This window comes from Corvus brachyrhynchos, unplaced genomic scaffold (genome assembly GCF_000691975.1).
Source record: "Corvus brachyrhynchos isolate BGI_N302 unplaced genomic scaffold, ASM69197v1 scaffold787, whole genome shotgun sequence".
Lineage (NCBI taxonomy): Eukaryota > Metazoa > Chordata > Aves > Passeriformes > Corvidae > Corvus > Corvus brachyrhynchos.
The window spans coordinates 103,485-117,894 of NW_008239142.1; the positions used below are offsets into that span (position 1 = coordinate 103,485).

At 59.5% G+C, this 14,410-nt stretch overlaps 3 protein-coding genes across 4 annotated transcripts; all 3 read right to left on the reverse strand.

The window, feature by feature from the left end:
- Positions 1–4,376: 4,376 nt before the first annotated feature.
- Positions 4,377–5,859, reverse strand: LOC103619608 (protein MRP-126). The gene is made up of 3 exons (XM_017740070.1): positions 5,801–5,859; positions 5,115–5,273; positions 4,377–4,738 (listed from the first exon to the last, which is right to left on the reverse strand). Exons 1-3 carry the CDS (start codon positions 5,807–5,809, stop codon positions 4,556–4,558), a joined length of 351 nt encoding a protein of 116 aa, XP_017595559.1. The 5' UTR covers positions 5,810–5,859; the 3' UTR covers positions 4,377–4,555.
- Positions 5,860–7,776: 1,917 nt separating this feature from the next.
- LOC108448109 (protein S100-A8-like) lies at positions 7,777–9,176 on the reverse strand. Its single transcript, XM_017740069.1, has 3 exons — positions 9,072–9,176; positions 8,401–8,611; positions 7,777–8,071 (listed from the first exon to the last, which is right to left on the reverse strand). Exons 2-3 carry the CDS (start codon positions 8,590–8,592, stop codon positions 7,907–7,909), a joined length of 357 nt encoding a protein of 118 aa, XP_017595558.1. The 5' UTR covers positions 8,593–8,611; positions 9,072–9,176; the 3' UTR covers positions 7,777–7,906.
- Positions 9,177–11,188: 2,012 nt separating this feature from the next.
- Positions 11,189–12,189, reverse strand: LOC103619609 (protein S100-A9-like). 2 transcript variants are annotated; one of them, XM_008638161.2, is made up of 3 exons: positions 12,120–12,189; positions 11,874–12,027; positions 11,189–11,563 (listed from the first exon to the last, which is right to left on the reverse strand). In XM_008638161.2, the coding sequence occupies exons 2-3, from the start codon at positions 12,024–12,026 to the stop codon at positions 11,327–11,329; spliced, it is 390 nt and encodes a 129-aa protein (XP_008636383.1). In that variant the 5' UTR covers position 12,027; positions 12,120–12,189; the 3' UTR covers positions 11,189–11,326. The 2 variants fall into 2 exon arrangements, with proteins under 2 accessions (XP_008636383.1, XP_017595557.1); XM_017740068.1 differs by having other exon boundaries at positions 11,874–12,030; positions 12,120–12,185.
- Between the last annotated feature and the right edge of the window lie 2,221 nt (positions 12,190–14,410).

The window sequence follows — 14,410 nt, forward strand, 5'->3', positions numbered from 1 at the left end:
CCTGGCATTTCCCTGGGAGCTCTGCATCATGTCCGTGATGGCTTTAATGAGCTTGGACATGGCTCCAGTCCTGGAGAGGAGCAGAAATTGAAGCCACAGCCTCTGTCGGGGGCAGCAGGAAAATCCCCGTGTTCCCTCCCAAAAATTCCAAATATCCCGCTCAGCTTCAGCCTTCCTATATTTTATTTTAAGAGAGGTTAAAAGAAGCTTTCCTTTCCCGGCTTCTCTGAGGACTTTCACCTTAATTCCCTTCATTTCTCCACTTTCCCTGGTTAAATTAAAGGGAAGCTGTTCCCTGTAACCATCCAGGCACTTGTGGGGTGAATGAATCAGCTCCTGCAGGTGAGGAAAATGCATCCGAATTCCTGCCTGGGAGCTGATCCCATCCTGGTGCCTCCAGACCTGAGCCCTGCTGGGTAAAACCAGTTCCAAACCAACGCCGCAAACACAAAAGCTCATTTCAAACCCAAAACGAAACGGCGGAGACTCACCTGCACCAACCGGGGCCGGGGTGGGACTGGTGGGAGCAGCTCGGAGCAGCTCCTGGCAGGCTCCGGGAGTGGGAGGAGGGAGAGGATTCCTTCCGGTCAGTCCTGTTCTCTGGCTGCCTCTTCCCAGGGAGCCTCCCTCATTATCCTGCTGCTCGGAGGATGTTTACCAGCACACCTGGAGAGGTGTATGTAGGTCAGGGACAAAGGGCTCTGCACCTCCTTGGATCCCCAAAAAAAGCCAGCCAGAGGTTCCCTTCCTATGTAAAACTCTGCATTTAACATCCCCTAAATGGTTTTTTTTTCCCCTCCACAACCAAAGTGGTTTGGGAGTTCCTGAGCAAAGTTTAGAAAACGTTACAGACCAGAAAAATTCCTGCAGGAAAAGGGGCTTTAATCTTATTTTTGGGGCTGTCCCAAATGTCACCAAGCTGCCTCTGGGCCCATCTCAGGCAATGCCAGCAGAGCTGGAGCTTCTCCAGTGGGACAGGAGCAGGAGCCCTGAGCTGGCAGGGCAGTGGTGGCACGGTGGGGACACCCGGGGACACCCAGGTGGCCGTGAGGGTGATGATCTCCCTCCCACGGGAGAGTCACTCTTTGCACATCCCAATGGAACAGGGACACGGTTCAACCTCGGGGTTCAGCCCTGGTGGAGAACGGCACGTCTTGGGGCCAGCCTGGGATCTGACCCCGATGGAGCCATGGCTGGGGTCAGGATGTGATCCAGGCCCTACAGAGCCATGTCCAGGGCCAGATTGGGATCCAGCCCCTATGGATCCCATCAGGGCACAGCGCCAGGCTGGGATCCAGCCCCAGGACTCTGGGAAAGGCCCCAGCTCCAGGGACGAAGCTGCTCCCAGGATGGGACATTTGGCTCGGGGCCCATTCCCTGTGTGGTCCCGGAGGAGTCACCGAGCGCCCGGCTGGCAGGGGGTGTGAGGAGCCCTCTCCCTCCCCAGGGTGTGCCAGCTTTCATCAGCGCTCAGGCACCGGCCCAAGATCTCCAGATACGGCAGAGGCCGGGGCAGATCTCACTCGGCATCTTCCCGGCGGCGCTGGCAGGGCCGTGGCAGCGCGGTTGGGACAGGAGCGGCTGCAGAGCCACCCACGTCCCCCCACTGCCACCGCCAGCGCAGCACACGGCGTCTCGGCCATGGAGTGGGCTGGAAATGAGATGCAGGCCACGGGCTGGAGCTAAATTTTCCTTCCCCCAGCAGGGTGAGGCAAGAGGCAGCAAGTCCTGGCAGGCCCCGCAGCCAGGGCTGCTTTGGAGGAAGCTGCATCAGCGCAGGGGCTGCTCTCCCTCTTTAGGGACCCCCGGAGCCTTCGGGAGAGTCCCAGTCCAGGGGATTCCTTTCAGGGCTGGATTTGGGATGGTCAGGCACAGGCAGCAGCACCTGTTACCCCACAGACTTTTGGGGGCACAGCCTTTGCTCTCTCTTCCATGACACCAAACTCCTGCTGCTCCAGGCCTTGACGGAGATGAAGGAAAAGCGGCGTTGTCCCAAGGGCTGGAGTCATCCCATGGCCAAGTGCTGGGGGTTTAAGGTGTTGTGTTTGTGGGTGTCTCTGTGTGATCTAGGGGTCAGTGGGAAGGACCCCGCGGTGGCCATGGGGTGACCAGAGCCACAGGAAGCCCTGGTGGGGGTGGATGGAGGGCAGCGCACGGGAATGGCACCTTCAGCCTCTTCCCTCCTCCCTCCGCCCCAATTAGCACCTGTCTGCCCGGGAATGAGGGGAATTAGTTGGGTAAGTCTACCTCACTGAGGAGGTCTGCTGAAGCAAAGCTTTTCATCCTCAGGGATTAAACAGGTTTCAAAATGAGTATGTGCATCAAGTGATTGATAGTGTACCCCCAAAGGGAAGCTAGGAAATACAGCTACTGGTTCTGGGGGGTGCAGGGGGGTGGGCTGGGTCCCATCTGGGGGGCACAGCTGGATCGCACCTCCTCACTGCTGAGTTATCCATAAATCCCAGCCCTGCGGCCACAACCTCCAGCCTGGCAGAGCTGTGGGAGGGGGTCAGGGGTGTGAGGAGCTGCCAGGGCCACCCCAAGGATATTCTGGGAGGGGACGGGAGAAGGAGAGAGGAGTTCGGGATGTTTGGAAATGAGTGGGTGGCCTCACGCCAACAGCTCCGCCGAAAAATCAGGGTTTGATTCCGACACATAAATCCAAATAATCCTGGGGGCCAGGACGGGGCTGAGCCCGGGGTCGGGGTAGTCGCAGCATCCCTGGGGAGCTCCGGCAGGACCTGGCGGCCTCTGCGAGTGTCGCATCTCCGCGGTGTCCCATCCCACCAGGTGGCAGCAGGAGCCCGGTCCGCGGCTCCCAATCCCGGAATCTTTTAGGCTGGGAAAACTCCTCCAGGATCACCCAGTCCAGCCTGGGACACACCCCCAGCTGTCACTCTCAGAGCACCGAGTGACACTTCCAGGCCTTCCTTGGACACCTCCAGGGACGGGGAGTCCACGTGGGATTGGAGAGATGTGGGGCAGGGGTTTCCTCCTGGGCAGCAAAGTCGGTGTCACCTCTGTCCCCAAACAGGCAGCTCAGAGCACCCCTGGAGTGCTGTTGGGGAGTATCCGACCCCACTTTTTGGGAGCTGTGGTGGGGATGGAAGGCTCCCTGTGGATTTGGGGACCACTCGGGGTGTGGGGTGTGGTCACTCTCTGTCCCCTCCTGTCCAACAGCCCCAGGGTGGCACAAGAGGAGCCCCCCCAGCCCAGGCTGCAGGTCCTGAGTTGACAAATATCCGGTTACAGCAACAGCCAGAGCCTCGGGCTGGTTCCTGCCTCCCTCCCGGGGGTGCACGAGGGTCTGGACCTCCCCTCCCACCAAGAGCACCCCCCAAAATCCCAATCTGCTGCAAATCCTTGTCCCCAAATCCGGTGCATCCTCAGAGCCAGCCCCGGTTCCTGGAGGTGCTGAGATTTATCCTGGCAGGGTGGTGGCACCGAGCGCCCTCCACTCCCCACGGGATGTGGGGGCTCTTCCTGCTCCAGAGACCCCAAAATGCTGCAGGATTGGACTCCAGGCCCTTTTTGGGGTGCAGAGCTGAGGGCACCCTGGGCCTGCAGCAGATTTGACCTCGTTAGGAGGAGTTTGACATTTTGGGTGTCAAAACCGGCTCCAGAGGAAGCTGAAGCAACCTGGGGGTGAAGCAAACTTGTGGTGGTCTTGTGTTAACTGGGGCTGGGGGAGGGGGGTCTTGCTTCAGCTCTGCTGCTTTGGGGAAGCTTCTGGAAGGTTCTTTCCCGGAGTTGGGCGATTGCAGGGCTCTGAGTCAGCCTTGGGAAATCACCACTGGTTCTTTTCCTGCCCCAAAAGGGGTTTGGAAATCAGGGGCTTGGGGGGCTCCTCAGCAGTTCCATTGATGTTTCCAGCTGCCCTTTCCCTCTGGAAAGCAGCTGATTAATAACAAATGAACCTTTTTGGTGCAAATTTGGGGTGTTTTGAGTGAAGAATGGGGGTTGTTTCCTGTTCATGTCCACACAGAACGCAGCTGCCCAAAACTTAACGTGTCCACCCCCATCTATGGAGCAAAAATGCCCTAAAAAAGGTTTTCCTCCAGAAAATAGTGCTCATCCCTCCCCATCCTTCCTCCCAGCTCCTGCCCACTGCCACAACTCGGGCTTAGGAGACCGTGGAGCATTTTCAGACCAAAATACGGGGGTTTTTTTCCAGTCGGAAATGCAAAAGTCCGTCAAATCCTGGTGCAATCCCAACCTCTGGAGCACATCATGAGTCACGAGGGGCTGCTGCGGCCAATCCCAAACTCCCAGACATCCAGCCCACCCCTGGGAATCTGCAGCCTGTCCCAAAGGTGGATTTGCCAGGTTGAAGGAGAGAGAAAAGCCCAGGAAAACCCACAGAGACACAGGAGAGCTTCGGCAGCCTCGGGGCAAATCTTTATTTGGCAGCAAAACCGTCGCGTTTGGAGGAAGGGGAGGAGGGAGGTGGGCGGGGAGGGGCGGTTTAAGGCTGGGTTCGACTTTGGAGCCTTCTCCAAGCTCAAAGATTCCTTGGAGGGGAGGAAACCGGGAGCTGCAGCGCTGCCTGGGTGCCTCAGTGGTGGTGGTGGTGGTGATGCTGCTGCTGCTGCTGGTCCTCCACCTCGTGCAGGTGCTCGTGGGTGGCACAGGTGACACGGGTGACCAGCAGCATCATCTCCCCAAAGCTGATCTGGGCGTCCTTGTTGACGTCCAGGTCCTTCATGATCTGGTCGATGGTGGCCTTGCTCTTCACGTGCTGCGAAGGAGGAGGGGACAAGGTGAGGGCAAAGTCCCCTCGTTCGCAGCTCAAAATTCCCACCTGGGCGGAAAAAACTTTTCCTGGGATTTAGGAAAGTGGGTTCCAAAAACAAAATGGGCTTTGGGGGTGAGTTTCTGGTGTGGTTTCCAGGGGGAAAAGGGGATTTTGGACAACGTGATCCTGATTCTTGCAAAGAAGGGGATGAGGGGCTGCAGGTTCACCCAGGACTGTGAGGGTTTCCTTCACGGAGAATGTTTGGAGTGGGGTGGTTGGGCAGGAGAGCAGAGTGGGAAGGGGGTGAATCCAAACCCTGGGGACATCCAGGCACTGGGATCCAGCCCTGTGTGGAGAACCCAGCCCTGGCTCCCCTCACCTTCAGGTAATTCGCCAGCTGCTTCTCAATCATCAGCTTGAGCTCCTTCTTGGTCAGGGTGTCCCTGTCCCCCTCCCGCCTGGAGTACTGGTGGAAGACGTCGATGATGACGTCCATGGCCTTCTCCAGCTCCGAGAGCGGCTCCTGGGTCTGCGAGGCCTGGAAGAGAAATGGTCACACCAAAAAACATCAGGAAAATCTGGGATAACCGGCCCCGGCCTCGCGTGGGACTGGGACAGAGCCGGGGCGGGTTCAGCCGTTCCTTTTTGGGGATGAATTGGAGCTGTTGGAGTTTCCTCCAAGGAGACTGAAGGACGTTGCAGCCTCTGCCCTGTGCACCTACAAATGAGAGCTGAGAGCTGATTTGCCCCCAAAATGGGCCTTGTCTAAGCCTGGCACTGCTGATAAACCAACGAGAGCAGCTGATAACACCCCAAAAACCCTCTGTAGGGACACAGAGCAGGGGACAACACCCCAAAACCCTCTGGAGAGATTCAGAGCACGAGATCTGATGTCCAGGAGCCTCTTTGGTGGTCAGGAACCTCTCCCAGGAGAAAACCTCTCCCCTCACGGGCTGAGATGGTTTTGCTCTGCAAGCAACAGCGAGGAGATGCTCCCGGTGGATCCTCACGCCTCCAATGACCTGGAAAAGAGCACAGAGACCTTCAGCGCCCACCAGAACTTGCCTTGCTCATCTTGTCACAGTAGCGAGGTCCCCTGGGGCGGGCGGGGGGCCGGTGCCACGCTGGTGTCTCTTATAGCCGGGCCGTGGCGCGTTGTGAAACGTCCCTGTTTCATCCCGCTCCAGCCTGTCCCCATGACACCGCTGCCGTTGCTCAAGGCTCCGGGGTAGTTCCCTAAAAAGGGGCTCTGTGGCTTTTCCCGCAAGCTCGGGGTGCCACGGGCTCAGGTGGGGGTGGCCCTGTCCCCTCACCTGCTGCCGGGGCTGTGATTCTCCGCCAGCTCTTGGCAAAAGCGCCTTCCCTCGGGATTCTTCCTTGCCACCCGATTTTCATCCTTGCCAGGGCTGTTTTCCAATGCCAGGGGGCGAAGGGCACCCACAGCACCATTCCTGCCCTGCTCCATCGCTGCTTGTCCCCAAAATGTCCCCACCCCTGGTGCATCCCAGTGTCCCACAGCTTCCCAGGATCCCTGAGGCTGGAGAAGACCTCCAAAATCACCGAGTCCAACCTTTGACCCCTCACCAGACCAGAACACCGAGTGCCACCCGGTCCTGGCGGCGCGGGCAGGGCTGTCTGTGGGACAGAGGTGGCACGGAGGGACCGTCCCCTGCCTGCAGCAACCAGCTCTCCATGAAAGATGATCCGGGCGTGTTCCCAGCCTGGCTGAGCTCCAGGAGCTCCATTTCATCTGCACCAAGGGTGTCTTCTCCCCGCCCCAGGTGTGCCCGGAGCTGCAGAGCCCAGGTGTGGCTGAAAGGTGCAGTATTTTTTTATTCCCCCCCCCCACACTTTTCAGGGCTCTGTCCTCGCTTTGTGGCTTTTCGTGTTGTTGTTTCTTGGCGTGGCAGAGGCCTGACAGCTCAGAGCTGCCAAGTTTGTGAGCAAAACGAGATTTTCCAGTGTTTCCTCATTAAAATGAGCTGCCTGCTGACTCAGCACACCCGTTCAGGGGGGTTTGTTTAACCTGCCCGGCCTCGGGTGGGTCTCGGACACGAAGTGGAGGCCGAAACAAGGTCCCAGACAGGCCTGGGGTGAGTTCAGGAGCTCCAGAGGAGCTGATATGGGCCACCACCATGCCAGGAGCTGCAGCCCTGGTCTTTTAGCTGGAATTTCCTCATGGAAAAGGCAGTCAGGCCAGGGAGGTTTGGAGTTCCCATCCCTGGAGGTGTCCAAGAAATGACTGGATGCTGGTCTGGGTGACCAGATGGGGACTGGGCACAGGTCGGACTCAATCCTGGAGGTCTTTCCCAGCTGAAATGATCCTGGGATTCTGTGATTCCATTCCCAGCAGCCCCCCAGCCCCCAGCCCTTGCTGGTGGGGGTGCTCTGGTTTCACAACAGGAGGGTTCTGGTGCACAGAACATCTGGAGATGTCGGGGACGTTTCACAACGGGGTGTCCGGGACGGGCCACGGCGTTGCAGGGTTTTGGTGCAATTTCAGGAAACCTCTTTGGGTCACTTTTATCAGCCTGGAGGTGGCAGGGGGGCAAGGATGGGGTACAGGGGGTGGCCAGGGGTTTCCAAGGTGGGACAGTGGCTGGAGCCAGGGATGAGCGCCCAGGCTGGGAGTGGTCAGTGCAGGCACCGAAGTGCCCGGGGACAAGGGGCAGTGCTGAGGGTCACAGGGACAGGTGCTGGCACCGCTTTGGTGGCTCTGCAGGTGTCCTTGAAAGGGAACCTCCCTGTCCAGCTGTGCCACAGCCCTGTCCCCAAGGCCCAGGCTCAGGCAGGGATCCATGAGCCGGAGCAGGAGCAGCCCAGGAGCTGCTGGGAGGTGCCCAGGGTTGGCTGTGCCTGAGGACCTGCAGGGACACCCCGAGGCTGGAGTTGCAAAACTCCTTCAAAACACACTTTTAAGGGCAGGAGAGTGGCTGTTGTGGGGAGAGGGAGCAGCAGCTCTGTCACCCCAGGGTGATCCCGCAGGCGGTGAGATCCCACCCTCCCACGCGTGGGATGGATGAGGAGACGAGAAAGACTCGGAGAATTTCAAGCGATGCTTTATTGTCTCATGAGTGGGGCTGTCCCAAGCAGGCAGAGAGCAGACAGAGCCCGATTCCTACAGCAGCCCAATTCCTAAAGCTTCCTTTTCCCAGTTTTCCGTGTCCAGGCTCAGTCCTGGTCCGGCCCGCAGCGGTCGGAGTCGTGGCTGATGCGATGGGCGTCGTCGGCCACCTTGCTCAGCACGATGGTGAACTCCTCAAAGCTCAGCTCACTGTCCTTGTTCAGGTCGGTCTCTTGGAAGAGCTCGTTCACGTAGCCGTGTTTGTTCCTGTCCTGAAATTGGGGACAGGAGGAGGGGTCACATCCCCTCCTTGGCTCCACCCCTGTGCATCCTTCCCTGCCCCGGGAAAGGTTTGGAAGCTGCAGGATGTCCTGACCCTCCCCTCCCTTGCCTTTAGCCCCACGTTAAACCCCAGAGGGGACAGGATTTTGTCCCAAACCCCATGGCAGGAAGAAGAGCACGGGTGACCCCAAGCTGGGTGTGATCAGAAACCCCCGTTCTGGCCCCACAACCACGGCGGGGCTGCTCCCCATCCCCCAGAGGCCTCCTGAGCCCCATCCCTCCGGGATCACCGCTCTGGGATCGTCCCTCTGGCACTCACACAGGCCGTCAGGAAGGACGGCGCCTGCTCCGTCAGCAGCGTCTTGAAGTCGTTGAAGTTGAGGAGGTCGTGCTCGCCCTGGCGGATGCTGTAGTGGTGGAAAACATCCACCACGGTCTGCAGGGCCTTCTCCAGGGTGCAGTTCCCGGGGAATTGCCGGCTCCCGGCGTGGCTGTGGGTGCTGGAGGACATGGCTGAGCTCCGGAGGTACCTGCAGCAACCGGGGACAAACCTCAAAGCTGCGACAGGAAAATCAGCAGGAGCCACAGCCGGAGCTTTGCCTGCTGGGGCCGAGCCCGGGGGCACCCTCAGCTCCTTGGTGTGGAGCGGGAAATGAGGGGATTTCGGGATATTGCTGGGTCACAGCTCCACTTTCAGCTTTGCCAAGGAAGCTGCTTGTCCTGACACACCTGGAGACGTTTCTCAGGTGAGGGAGGCAGGGTCAGGCCACTGTGGCACCGCCAGCGAGGGGATTTAGGGCCGGGGGCACAGAACTCATGGTGCCTCCACCCAAGACGGCACCAAAATGCCGTTAATTCGCGCTCATTTTCCAACCCAAACCAACCTCCTGCTCTACCCCAAGTAGAATCCATCACTCTGGGCCCAGGCCACGTCCCAAACTGCTCCTCCCCCATCGCTTTCCCTGCAAGGACCATCGCTGTCCTACTCACCCTGGTCTCCGAGGAGGGTTTGCAGGGAATGGATCCGTCGGTGTGACCCAGGAGCCTGGATCAGCCCTTTTATACCTGTCTGAGGTCCTCTTTCATCAGAGCTGGTGACACACCTGCCACAAGCATCAGCTTGAGTTCGCATTTCCCGCACCTGGAAATTGCCAGGTGGGAACTGCTGAGCCCCTCCCAGCTTCGTTCCTACGCTCAGTTCCTGGTTGCACCCACCAGGCTTTGGAAATGTTGTCCTTGTCCCCTCCATCATCACTGACAGGGCTCAGGGAAGGGAAAAACCCTGGGTTTGTCACACCTCGACGTCAAGGGCAAGGCCGTTGGGGCAGAAATTGCCAAAACATGGGGAGTTCTGCAACGCAACAAAAAATTTGCACAGTTTCCTTCTAGCGTGGGAGCAAATGGGGCTGTTTCACAGAAAAACAGGGAAAACTTTGTCCCCTGGATGTGTTCTCAATGGGATCTGTCCTCTACAACGCCAACTGGTTGGACACCACCCAAGACAGCGCAGCATCCGCATTTTATAACTTGTTTTCCAGAATATTTTCCATTGTTTTCTATTTGTACCAGACCTCTGCTCTCACTGCAGAGATTTTTCTGGAGGAAACTGGCCACAAAACCAGGAGAAAACCCAAGGTCAGGGTCTTTTCTGGCTGGTGCAGGAACCACCTCGTGTTTTGTGATTGTCACCTCCGTGTCAGGAGGAGACAATGAGATTTTAAATCAGACAATGAGATTTAAAATCAGACAATGGGTACGAGGAAGAGGCAAGGAGCAGCCAAACCAGGGGTGCCCATTCCTGTTCGAGGATGCTCCTGTATGCCCCCAGGGCACAGCACGGGTTGGATTCCGGTATCCCTGACTCATTCCTTGCTTCTTTTGTTTCCCAGCCTTGCTCTTTATGGATTGTCACCCATCCCAAATTGCATCCTCGTTCCTCAGCTGGCAGGGAAAGCTCTGGTGCGCTTGTGCAGCCCTCGCACGCAGCCTCTTGCCCAACTTTCCCAGTTTTCCCCTAAAATCTGTGGAGGAGGTGGCTCGTGATGCCCAATCCTGCAAGGGGAGCGATGCCCAAGTGGCACCGGGGTGACAGTGAGTGGCATCTCGGGGGACAAGGGCTGCTCCCCGAAGTCAGAAATGTCCCGTGTCACTGAGTAACCACACGAAACCTCGCTGTGTCACCGAGTGAACCACCCAAAACCCTCCTGGCTTCACCCAGGACGGGCTCCTGGTTTCAGCTGATGTTGGAAATGCCGGAGCCTCCTGAGCCTGGGGGTTTCCCACTCTGTGTCCCCTCACCGACAGATCCAGGAGTTCTTTTCCACTCCTGTTTCTGTCCCCAGGAGCCCACAGTGGCTTTTAGATGTGTTGTGACCTGGGGGATGTGTCGTGAGCTGGGGGATGTGTCCCCACACCGTGAAATGTTGGACTCATTCTGCAGAGCAGCCACTCCTCTGAGCAGCTCCCAGGATGGAGCCCCCGGAGCCCCTGGAGCCCCTCGGCCTCGTTCTTTGCTCTGCTGGGGCTGTCGGGTTGTTTTGGGAGTTACAAAAACATCTGAAGCACGCCTGGGAAGTGGCACCCTTGGGTTGTGGCATCCCTGGCATGTGACACCCCCGGAATGCGACACCTCCAGTCCCAGTCCCTTGGCAGAGACCTGGGGAAGGACCCCCCAGCTCTGCTCTGCCCCCGGCACATCCCGGACCTGGTCCAAATAGGGGCTGGGACAAGCAGGGCTGGGAATGCTCCTGTGCAGCCCCGAGCTGCCCCTATCCAGGACCCCCCCAGACTCATGGGGTGCTCCCCCCCTGCCTGTCAAGGCCTGGGAAGGCATTGGGGTGACCCTGGGATGTGACACGCTCCAGGAGCCCGCTCTGCCTGTCAAGGTCTGGGAAGGCATTGGGATGACCCTGGGATGTGACACGCTCCAGGAGCCCGCACAGCCTGTGCTGCTCAGTGGGGACCCCCCAGTCGCTAATCCTGACCCCCCCATTCTGCCCAGTCCCCCCGTGCCACCCTCCTGTGCCACCATTCAGTCTGTGTTTAACCACAGAGTGGGTGGGCGTCACCCCCTCCCCAGAGACCCCAGGACATGGAACACGGATGGATTTGGTGCTCAAAGGAAGAGATTTTATTTCAGTGCCACGAAATAGAAGCAGGTGACAAAGGTTTGGTTACGGGCACGGGCTGAGCCTCCTGGGGACACGGAGTCCCATGGGTCAGCCACCCCAGGAGACGCTTCAGTTTCAGTGACGGTGGCCGTGGCCATGCTCGGGCCCATGCCCGTGGTCATGACCATGGTCGTGGCCATGGTCATGCCCATGGCCGTGGTCATGCCCAGGGCCCTCATGGGACCTGTTGTGGGCATCGATGGCCACGAGGCTCAGCGTGGTCATGAACTCGGTGAACTTGAGGCGGCCGTCGTGATTGGCGTCGGCTTTGGTGAAGAGTTGGTTGATGTAGTTGTTGGTGGTCGTGTTGGGCTGTGGGGGGACAAACGGGGAGCAGAGTCACTCAGGGTCACCCTGCCTGTCCCCAGCTGTGGCACGAGGATCACCCAGCAGGGGCTGAAGCCCAAAAAACCCTCCCTCCCTTTGGGAAGCTCCCGGCCACCCCCATCCCCAAGGATCCCACAGCGCTCGGCTCTTCCATCCCTGGAAGTGTCCAAGGCCGGATTGGATGAGCTCTGAGCATCCCAATACAGTGGGAGATGTCCCTGCCCAACATCCCTGGAATGAGAGGATCTTCCATGTCCCTTCCCACCCATCCCATTCCACGGCTCCGGGATCTCACCGGCAGCGTGTTCTGGAGGAAAGGCTGGGCTGTCTCCTTGAGCAGCTTGGAGAACTCGTTCTTGCTGAGGTAGTCATCGATGGGCCGCCGCATCGCGTACTGGTGGTAGATGTTGATGGCGCATTCCAGGGCCAGCTCCAGGTCGGTTTTCATCCTGCTGGGAAGGGACAAACGGCACAACATTTAATGGAACCCGAGGAGAGGGACCGGCCGCTCATCCAGCGCCGTCTGGAAGGAGCTGCTCACCTTGGAGGAGTTCTGGGCTCTTCAGAGGACGCACGGCAGGAGCAGAGCAGGAGGATCGAGTGATGCCGAGGTGGGGACGGCACCTTTTATACCCTCCCTGAGCTCTGTCTGTGACAGCCTCAATTCCCTCCGGGGCAATAACCCCGGGAATTGTGCAAGGCAGTGCAGCACGCCCAGGTGCGGATTCCTCACCCGGCTCCAGGAACTGTTACCGAGGGAGGGGAAGGCCCAAACCCGTCAGGCAAAACAAGGAAACACCAAAAATGACATTTATGAGGGGGCGGCCTCGGGGGTCAGTGATGGCACAGGGGCTTTTCTGGAACATTCCCGCAGTGGTTGATGGAGATAATGGAAAGGAGCTTCTCTGAGTGAGGGTCTCCACTGGGATGACGCTGGTTTTACCCAGTGGGGGACGTGGTTTGTCACTGATGTTTTGGTGGATTTGGCCGCTGGGCGGGTGCCAGGGATGGCCAGCACATCCCACCCCTCCATGAGGACATTCCCCCTGAATCGCCGCTCCAGCGAGTCAATCCTGGGTACAAATCCGGGCACACCGGTGTGTCGGAACTCTGCCAGCTGGTCCTGGGAGGTGGCACTTCCCGGCAGCTGGAATTGCTGACCGACGATAACCCAGGGCATTGGCAAACGCTGCCCACTCCCAGCTGTCCCCGCAGTGTTGGGGCCCACGTCCCAGTGTTCCCAGTTCCCAGAAGGAGCTACAAAACCCTGAGTGTCTGGAGGGGGCTGGTGAGGAGCCTCCACCCCGAGTCCGGCCCGACAATGGTCATTAAGACTTTTGGGAAGTGGGAAGGACGGCAATGGTGAAACATCTCCCGCCAGCCTCGTCATCCCCGAGCACGAGGAACTGGTGCCAGTAGAACAGAAAATTGCAAAAGAGGGAGACAAAGGGACAGGTTTTGGGTTGGAGACGGGCGCGTCCTCACCAGGAAGGGGACACGCATGGGCTGGGCAGAGGGACACAGGTGACCCGTCAGGTTGGGACAGGCCTGGGGATGGGTGAGGGCACGGCTGGGCCATGTGGGGAGAGGGACAGGGACACGTGCGTGCCATGGGACGGGTGAGGGCGTGGCCGGGCCATGTGGGGAGGGAAGGAGGGCCAGGCGCTCACCGTGGGGGCCTCCTGCTGCCATTTGCTGCCCAAAATTCCCCGGAACGCGCTTGTCCAAGCACTGGGAGAGCTCTGCTTTGGGACCTGGGGGCAGGAGCCACCGGGGGATTGGCACCTGCCCCGTGCGTGGGTGCAGCCAAGGGGCTGGGAGTGCTCCGGGTGCAGCCCCAGGGCTTGGGGCGGGGTGGGGAGGGATTCAGGGTGGACCCCTGTGAGTGGGGAGGGATGAAGGGTGGATCCCTGTGAGTGGGGAGGGATGAAGGGTGGATCCCTGTCAGTGGGGAGGGATTCCCATCAGTGGGGATGGATTCAGGGTGGATCCCTGTCAGTGGGGAGGGATTCCCATCAGTGGGGATGGATTCAGGGTGGATCCCTGTCAGTGGGGAGGGATTCCCATCAGTGGGAATGGATTCAGAGTGGATCCCTGTCAGTGGGGAGGGATGCAGATTCCAGGATCATTGAGGCTGGAAAAGCCCTCCAAGATCATGGAGTCCAACCTTTGACCAATCCCCACCTGGTCACCCAGACCAATGTCCAGGAATTCCTCGGACGTCTCCAGAGATGGCATTCGTGGCATCGCCGGTGCCCCTGGGAGCATCCCCGAGCTGAGGATGACGCTGGTGGAGGGCGCACAGCCACATCTGGAAGGGGCGTGTCGCACATCTGGAGCCCGCAGGATGGCGAAGCTTTTCACTGAGGGTGGAAAAGGGCACCGGGGGAGGAACGGAGCCGCGGAGCCGCGGGCGGGATGGGCTCGGCGATTACGGCAGGGCTGGCCCGGAGCACCGGCTGCTCCGCACAACCCCACCCCGGGCAGGAGCGCAGCGAAACCCCGCGGGAGCGGGGCTGGGGAAGGGACAAGCGTCCCGCGGTGACATCGCGACAGGTCCTGCCCCGCGGGGCGGCCGGTGAGGGACAGACCCCGACCCTGCGTGAGGGTCACAATTCCAGCTCGGAGCCGTTAATCCCTGCGGGAGCTCCGCCTCGCCCTGCGTGGATGTGAACAGCTCCTGGGAACGCAGGGCAGGAGCGGCCGGGCAGGGCTGACTCAGCCCCACGCGGCTGCCAGGGAGCGGCCCCGGGGCGGTTTACGAGGCCTCGGGGAACGCAGTGTCCACCCCGGGACAGAGGCGGTTCCCGCCCGGAAAAGCCCACGGCTCGG

Coding starts and splice junctions, on each gene's coding strand:
- LOC103619608 (XM_017740070.1), bottom strand. Junction 4,739..5,114: donor AGCTGGCGAATTACCTGAAG/GTGAGGGGAGCC, acceptor CCTCCTTCGCAG/CACGTGAAGAGCAAGGCCAC.
- LOC108448109 (XM_017740069.1), bottom strand. CDS start 8,592: ATGTCCTCCAGCACCCACAGCCACGCCGGGAGCCGGCAATTCCCCGGG. Junction 8,072..8,400: donor CGTCCTTCCTGACGGCCTGT/GTGAGTGCCAGA, acceptor CCCCAATTTCAG/GACAGGAACAAACACGGCTA.
- LOC103619609 (XM_008638161.2), bottom strand. CDS start 12,026: ATGAAAACCGACCTGGAGCTGGCCCTGGAATGCGCCATCAACATCTAC. Junction 11,564..11,873: donor TCCTCCAGAACACGCTGCCG/GTGAGATCCCGG, acceptor GTCCCCCCACAG/CCCAACACGACCACCAACAA.